Here is an 8,785-nt window from a genome sequence, read left to right as displayed (position 1 = left end):
GGTTAGAAAAGCTAAGACAACCGTTGTACTTAAACAGATGAAGATATGAGTTGTTGTGTCAGCAGACGTTTTTTTTCGTTCCTTCTTTCCTATTGATTTGCACAAGAAATGTGTTCTTTTTATGTGACGTCATCAGGCATGGTCGCCTGTTTCATGACGTCACAATATGAGATTCAGAGGAAATAAGAAAACTTGACGTAATAATCAAATGTTGACCAATGCATTACTGATATCAAATGAACCACACAGTCATTGATTTAACAAAAATAATCAACATGTTGGGAAAAGTATAAATCGGTTAAGAATTAGAGAAACTTTAATATATAATACATTTGTACTAGCGGTGATTCCTTTATCCGATGATTTATCCCAATATCGATGAACCAGTTGGTCTATAAAAAATAATATATAGAAACATTAAACGGTGAAACATTAAACATGTTAAAAGTAATTGAAGGTCTGTTCAATTCCATGTTTCTATGATTTAATATAGATTTAAATTGGTGAAACCATATAGTACATTATGCATGTTATGATACATCTACAAAATAAACACAAAATAAAAACTTGTGTCTAGATCATCAATAAACATAGATGAAAAACTGTCAATATAGGTACAATTTGAGTACCGTCACGTCAAATAATTTGTATTCACAACACGCACGATACACGATGACGCAAGGAAAAACGGTCCGTTTGAATTGTAGAAGGTCTGTTTATATACCTGTGTTGACACACGTAATATGCGTCCGATTCACAATCCTCAGCCTTCCAGTTGTTATGGTTGTCCTTATCGATATACAGGCAGTTTTTGTCCTTGGCATTGTCACCTATAGATAGGCCCAGCATGTGTAAATCAATGGCTTGTAAGTTAGAGTTCCACAACCAGTCTCCTTCCGTGATAATATCTGAACCATCAATCCAAAACTTGTCTCCATGGGCATCTGTAGATTGAGCACAATTATTACACTTATTATATTATAATTTAATTTTTGATGTAACGCGTCTTCTGATTGGCCGACGTTATTTTGAAAAAAAAATGTTGATGACATCACGGTCACATGATTAAATTATGTCTATGGGCTGAAAACAAAATAACGTCAGTCAATCAGAAGATACGCTACATCCAAAATTCAATTATTATTCAATATAAAACAGAGACGGATTTATGGGGTCGCTACATTTCAGAATCTAAAGCATCATGGGGAATTTCATTGTTCGTACCCCAAAGTGAAAATAACGTTACATCATTGGTTGAATTTCCATTGTTTATAACGTTTTAAACCAATCAAAACGCTTTGGTGTACGCTTTAGAAAATATTACCCAGGATGCATTAGATTCTGAAACGGCGAATTATTACAGTTATTATATTATAATCTTTATCGCAAAATTATACCCATAAGGGTCAAGCAATACAAACTAACAAGTATACGATTAAATACAATGTTATACAATACAATATTATATTATGATAGAGTATATTTTAAAATTTGAGTTATAATTTATGTGAAATTCACAATCATAAGCTTGTCTGACATGGGTATGACTTCCTCATTCCTAGATACTCCAATATGACAAAGTTCAGGGGTGGGGTTTAGAATGTGTTTATTAAATGCATCAATATGTTGAAATAATGGTACATATAAACAAGAATGTGTTCCTATCTGCACTATAATTTTGCATGTTCTGTGGACCGCGAAAATGGGATAAAATCTCTAATTTGGCATTAAAATTAGAAAGATCATATCATAGGAACATATTTACTAAGTTTAAAGTTGATAGGACTTCAGCTTCATCAAAAACTACCTCGACCAAAAAACTTAAATCTGAAGCGGGACAGACGAATAGACGAATGGACGGACAAACAGACGAACGAAAGAACGAACGGAGGGACACACAGACCAGAAAACATAATGCCCATTAATGGCACATTAAGAGAAGATGTGGTATGATTGCCAATGGGACACCTCTCCACAAGAGACATAGTCTTTTAGATAAGCCAAAAAAATATAACAAACTTCGTACAGTGATCGTTTCCGTTCCGGAACTACTTTCCTCTACTCCATCATTAGTGTAGGGTAGTGTACGGTTAAAACAATTCTCCAATAGATGACTTACGTGTCAATAAACCACTAAGCACAGCTGTTAAAATCTGTCTGTCGGGTATTATAGCTAGTTCTCCGTGGAATGATTGACACACAGACTGTAATAAATGAATAAAAGTAAGATTTGTCTATCGGGTATAACAGCAAGTTCTCCGTGGAATGATTGACAGACAGACTGTAATAAATGAATAAAAGTAAGATTTGTATGTCGGGTATAACATCATCGTACTATCTTATTCAGAAACTTTCATTTTGGGTGATTTTTTTTTTACAGCACTGAAACAGTATCTGAAAAGACTATTTTTAATTTGTTCTACCACCCACACTTTCCAAGCTCGCCATATAATTCAAGATAAACTTACACTGGCATCCGTCCATTTTGCCTTTTCATGACTAACAAACCAACATGATCCTTCCAACTCAGTCCAATCTCTAGGACACGCAGCGTCTACGCTGGCTGCAGCTGTAATAAAAATATTACAATTATTTATGCTTTTCATGTCTACAGAATAAACATGACTAACAAACCAACATGATCCTTCCAATTCAATCCAATCTCTAGAACACGCAGCGTCTACGCTGGCTGCAGCTGTAATAGAAATATTACAATTATTTATGCTTTTCATGTCTAACGAACAAACATGACTAACAAACCAACATGACCCTTCCAATTCAATCCAATCTCTAGAACACGCAGCGTCTACGCTGGCTGAAGCTGTAATAGAAATATAACATTTTTTTTACTTTTCATGTCTAACGAACAAACATGACTAACGAACCAACATGATACTTCCAACTCAATCCAATCTCTATGGCACTCATCGTCTACGCTGGTTGCAGCTGTAATAAAAACATAACTATTAACCTGTCCATTTTGTCTTCTCATGACTTATGAACCAACATGATCCCCGGATTCATTATCTAGGACATGCAGCGTCTACGCTGGCTGTCGCTGTAATAAAAACATTACAATTAATCAGTCATTTTTAAAAAGAAATATACGTTTTCATGCAGGCCACTTGTAAACGTTGGAGGGAAATATCTACGCAAGTTCTGGTTAATACTTTATTTGTGTTCCGTCCAAACTGTTGACACTGGGTGTCTTGAAGTGGCAACAACATGTGCACATTGGTTTCATGCTGAATATCTGTATTCGAAATTAAGGGAGCGACCATTTTGTTCTGATGTAATCTCTGTCCTGTATTTTCATTTTTCCAACGTAGTCGGTATAGTTTCGGTTTGTGCCCTTTGAACTTAAGGACGCTTAACTATGGCAACAGAATACGCATGCTCAAATATCCTTTTTGTGATTGAACAAAATGCTGTCATGGTGGGTGATGTGGTTGTGTTTTAAAAAACGTCTCGAAAATTATATCGTGTTGGAAAGCAAGTGAAAAACTATAAGTATTTGACCTAGACCTTACAAAAATTTATATTTTTATAAAAATAATTGTTTTTCCAATAGCTCTTTGCATCCATGACAGCTGTTTATTCGGAACAATTATATAATTTTTAATGTAAACTTTATTGTACGAACGTACATGACTTTTAGAACGCACCTACGCATGTGAGATTTCCGCGGGGTTTCAGTGATAATACTTATACTACCAATAGTTTATAGCTTTGTTAAACATGAATTAAGTTTAATGTAAACAGTAAATGTAGTAAATGTTTATTTGTTTCTTGTTATTTGTACTTGATTTTTTGACAAATATTTTTTTAGGTGTCATCATAATATTCTTATATATTATTGCCTTAATATAACTAGACTTAGTAAAAAATTTCTTGTAGTTACATTCAGACGGAGATTTTATTAAAGAGGTCCTGCATCATTTAGTCATTGTGCTTCTGAAGGTTATCGAAACGATAGTTTTAAACATATACTCAAATTTAAATACGTCGGTTATCTTTTTTAAAGATAGTTCTTGTTTACTCTAATTGTATGGTAGCTCCCTAAGACGACGAACAATAGTTAAAGTGCTGTTCATTTGCTGTGGGTTTTGTCCAGTGTGTTTTCGATATAATGTGTCATGAATGAAAACATGATTAATTTTATGCATCTTTGATTTTTACATATACAACAAAATAAGAGTTGATATGAATTTTTCTAACGCCTTGTTTCGTAGCAATGATGACTTCTCTTAGCTGACTTGGTAAATAAAATAAATTAATTTCTATACTGCTCATTCGTCACAAATCGGCCGATTCCGTAGAGTAGCGGATTCACCCGAGAGCAGCCGATTGATATACACTCTATCATCTGGCTGTACGTAAACATTGCGTTCGTATAGATGTTCGCAGCCATGTCCAGTCCAGTGGCGGATCCAGAGGGGGGTCCGGGGGTGTGCACCCCCCTTTATTTTGGCCGATCAATGCATTTGAATCGGGACATATGTTTTGCACCCCCCTTTGCCCTGGGCTAGCACCCCCCCCCCCCCTTTCGAAAATTCCTGCATCCGCCACTGCAGTCGGAACAGAAAAGTTAAATCTAATGGAAGGTGTAGGTTGGGTGCAAAGTAGTTGGAACCTCCCACCCTTTAACCCGGTTGAACTGTCAGAAGTTATTTAATTCTTAACTGTTGATGTGCACTTGTCCTGAATATTCATGGATGTTAAGCAAGTAACAATCTAAATTCAGGGGCTTATCGTTCGTAGATAGATGTTTTTGTGTTCTGTTAAATTGTCCCTTTTAAAATTGTTATGCGATGATGACTGATGTACCTATATTTTGACTATTTTATTAATTGTGACTGTTTATTTAACGCATCATGTCAATATAACGGAATTGGATGAGACTGTTATTAAAGAAAGAGGGTTAGCGCTATAGAACCAGGTTTAATCCACCATTTTTTACATTTGAAAATGCCTGTACCCAGTCAGGAATATGACAGTTCTTGTTTATTCGTTTTTGATGCGTTTTGTTATTTGATTTTGCCATTTGATTATGGACTTTCCGTATTGATTGTCCTCTGAGTTCAGTTTTTAGGGGATTTTACTTTTTGCATGATACATATATTCTCGGTAACAATAATTGAAAATATTGCCATGAAATTAATTATGAAAATGACACATAGGAAATTTTTCACATTAAAACTTTCTTTTTTGTTTTATAAATAGATACATTAAAAAGTAGTTTACATCAAATACAGACAAGTAAAATTACGTCAAAACCCAAGTCAATACCCAATCTAAATTACTAACGAAAGCCGTATGACTTACTTCCAATTGGGTAAAAAAAAAGTCGCAATCTTGAGGATATAAAAATATAGCTATAAGAACTCAGGAATGTGGTATGATTTTATAAACAGATATATCATGTTAATTTCGCGAGCCGTAAGGCGAGGGAAATTCATTCTCAAGACTGGTATTTTTCGCAAATACCCCTCAAGAACATGCTATAGCTGTTTAATTACACCGAATGCTAATGTACTAAAACGAATTGATGATCGTGACGTTACAAGCGTCCAGTCGGATAGAGTACTTTTGGCAAATACCACGGCAGAGAGGGTAAAAAAGGCATATCCTTTTTGCCATTACCCCGTCGGCGTTAAAAAAATGAACGATATTCATTTGATAACAGTAAATTGGTCACAAATATACTGGCTATCAACCAATCAAACCCCAGGATTCTTACATAAGGTGTACTTATACTTATAATCATCATGAGAAAATAAGAGTTGACCATGATATTGACTAGAACCTTCAACATTCAAAAAAACATGTAACCATTAAAGTTGTTGACAATTGATAAATTTCTTTATGAAATGAAATGAAAAGAAATACCGGCGAGTACCTGGTAAAAACAACATAAGAACAAACAAACATACCTACGACTAATACCGGCGAGTAAATGGTAGAAACAACATAGAAACAAACATACATACCTATGACTAAAACAATAGCAAGTAATAACTGCATATCGAAAGTTGTGTGACAAACTGACTGGTAGCACGTTTGTCCCTAGTTTATAAGGTCGCCTGGATAAGGATAAGGAGACTAAAGAATGTATAGGTATAACCAGAAGTCCATTAAAGAGGGTCAGGATGGGGTTAAAACAGAATAGAAATAATAAAATAATTAGATGAAAGGGAAAAATAAGTCACAATATTTTTACGAAATAATAATTTTTATGCATATTATCTGATATTTTAACATTTGTCACGACCACGTGCACAATCCCCGGGGTTTATTTTTCACCGAATGTAAATTATCTCAATATTTAATAATGTCAAGAGGAATCATTGATTGATTGTTTATTAACGCAAATTTCGGCACTCCTGTGCTATGTCTTAATTGACAGAGAGGTTATTTTTTGTGAAGGAAGCCGAAATGCTCGGATTGAACCAACGACCTTCGGTATAAAAATTGATAATCCTCGTTCAAGGGGTTGACAGGCTAGTGATTACTTAGATAGGTCCATTCGAGAGGTCTAAAATCTAAACTGATCACGTGATCTAACTCTAATGAGGGTTATTCATGATACTTCAGATTTTGGTTTTAATTTGGTAGTTTTTGGCTTTTTCCACATTCTTGGAAAAAATATATTTTAGTCACTTTTACAATTAAATCTGACGAAAGATAAAGTTATTTCATGTTATACTTTACATTAAAATTGTACGTATTTTGACAAAACCAATCGATAATTTTTAAAGCATTTTATTAAATTTTGAATATCCTTGAAAATAACGGTGGTTGTGATTTTATTTCGTTGTTCAGTTTATTTTATTGTTCAGTTTATTTTGTTGTTCAGTTTATTTTGTTGTTCAGTTTATTTTGTTGTTCAGTTTATGTTTACTTTCAGAGCTAACCGTTACAAAGACAATAATGCAATATTATTCAACCAAAATCGTGATAAAATGTGTATCTAGTCTTACATAAAACTATAGCTGTCCAAATCAAGGGTGTAGAAAGGTTAACAGGAAAGATAATACAGGGCTAAATGCACAGGCACTTGTCTCAGAATTTTTTTTCCCTATATACCTTATTATAACACAAGGTACTTAACTTGCATTTTAGAAAAATGTTAGGTGGTGACGAAGTTCCGTTATATGCCGCTTTATAGGCTGTCAACCACTCTAAAGCTTGTTATATCGTAAATCTAAATTGATTTATCTATACAATGGTGTATAACATGCCTACATTTGTTGTCCGAATCATCCGTAGCAATCCTAACAAAGCATGTCAATCGTAATAATTTTGCAATCGGCTGAAGAATTGGCAATAAACGCGTCATGCTCCTTGTATATCTTGGTTTCCGATTGGTCAATTCTATGGGAAAGTCTAAATGATTCTCGGAGTTATCTGATCTTGTTTCATTTCATACGTAAAGTCAAGAGAGAGTCTGAAAGGCATTGACGTCATGGGAAATTTTGTAACTTATTAGACATACCACAAACAACACTTGTTAGATTTTTTTTCACGGTATATCATACAATTTTACTAACTGTATGATAAGTTCTATTCATACGAAAACTAAGTTTTTTTTAAAACGATGTTTATAATAAATCATTTACTGCGGCCGTTTATTGCCAATTCTTCAGCCGATTGCAAAATTATTACGATTGACATGCTTTGGTAGGATTGCTACGGATGATTCGGACAACAAATGTAGGCATGTTATACACCATTGTATAGATAAATCAATTTAGATTTACGATATAACAAGCTTTAGAGGGGTTGACAGCCTATAAAGCGGCATATAACGGAACTTCGTCACCACCTAACATTTTTCTAAAATGCAAGTTAAGTACCTTGTGTTATAATAAGGTATATAGGATTTTTTTTTATTGAGACAAGTGCCTGTGGCTAAATGTTCCAAAATTACCAACCAAAAAAAAAGAATAGAGAAAAATAGGGTAAAAAAAAAGAATAGGGATGTGGGGTAGTGGGGTTTTAGAATATAAAGACTAGAGAAAAATGACCAAATCAATTATTGAAAACAGAAATGAAGGACCTCCATCAAGAACCTCATATCCCAAGGTCACTTCACGTATGTACAAATATTTCTGTTCCGATATTTTGACTTATGTGATCGACATTTATAATGATCTACTTCGAACAACCTTGCCAGTGAGAGGCACGAATACTTGTTTCATTTGTTTTATGTTGAACTAACTTTTAACGCAGGTGTCATCATTATCTTTGGAAATTGTCTGTACCAAGTCAGAAACATGACAGTTGTTTTCCATTCGTTCTAATTGTTGATAACGTCTTTGAATTGACTTTGGAGTTCGGTATTATTGTTTTTTTTTTATTTCACATTCCATTGTGAAATACGGATTTGTCTTCGTTTTTTTTTTTAAATTAAAACAGGGCATACACAGATATTGAGGGTATTAACACCTTCTAAAGTCCAATTTTTTTCTCAAGCTACTATCGTTTCTCAGTACTGATACATGCCTGGGTATCATTTTATTTCTGTGTTAGAGTTCCTGGTGGAGGTAAAACCAGAAATGTGCTTCGGACACAGCAAGGGAGGATCCAGCCATTTGAAAAAAGAGGGTCCCAACCCAGGGCAAAATGGGGAGTCTAACTATATATGTCCCCATTCAAATGCATTGATCGTCCAAAAAAGGGGTTCGAACCCCCTGGATCCTCCACTGCATAGAAACGGTAAGTGCTTTACGGAGCCTTTATGGTGTCATTCAAAATAAGTGTTTTTGTTTTTGGGCTCTAATTT

The 8,785-nt window shown here is 34.4% G+C and overlaps 1 protein-coding gene across 1 annotated transcript; it reads right to left on the bottom strand.

The window, feature by feature from the left end:
* Nucleotides 1–298: 298 nt before the first annotated feature.
* On the bottom strand, nucleotides 299–6,115 carry LOC134694600 (lectin BRA-3-like). The gene is made up of 5 exons (XM_063555632.1): nucleotides 5,991–6,115; nucleotides 2,469–2,569; nucleotides 2,120–2,204; nucleotides 725–944; nucleotides 299–392 (listed from the first exon to the last, which is right to left on the bottom strand). The coding sequence occupies exons 1-5, from the start codon at nucleotides 6,022–6,024 to the stop codon at nucleotides 365–367; spliced, it is 468 nt and encodes a 155-aa protein (XP_063411702.1). The 5' UTR covers nucleotides 6,025–6,115; the 3' UTR covers nucleotides 299–364.
* Between the last annotated feature and the right edge of the window lie 2,670 nt (nucleotides 6,116–8,785).

The sequence above is a fragment of the Mytilus trossulus genome, chromosome 13 (genome assembly GCF_036588685.1).
Source record: "Mytilus trossulus isolate FHL-02 chromosome 13, PNRI_Mtr1.1.1.hap1, whole genome shotgun sequence".
Classification (NCBI taxonomy): Eukaryota; Metazoa; Mollusca; class Bivalvia; order Mytilida; family Mytilidae; genus Mytilus; species Mytilus trossulus.
Note: the sequence above shows the minus strand (reverse complement) of the source record. Positions and strands in the feature narration are given on the sequence as shown.

What these genes read in the sequence shown, in the direction of transcription:
- LOC134694600 (XM_063555632.1), bottom strand. Translation starts at nt 6,024, where the DNA reads ATGCAGTTATTACTTGCTATTGTTTTAGTCATAG. An exon ending in TGCTATTGTTTTAGTCATAG is followed by an intron (nt 2,570 to 5,990) that starts GTATGTATGTTT and finishes TTTTTATTACAG; the next exon opens with CTGCAGCCAGCGTAGACGCT. An exon ending in TATTACGTGTGTCAACACAG is followed by an intron (nt 393 to 724) that starts GTATATAAACAG and finishes TATTTTTTATAG; the next exon opens with ACCAACTGGTTCATCGATAT.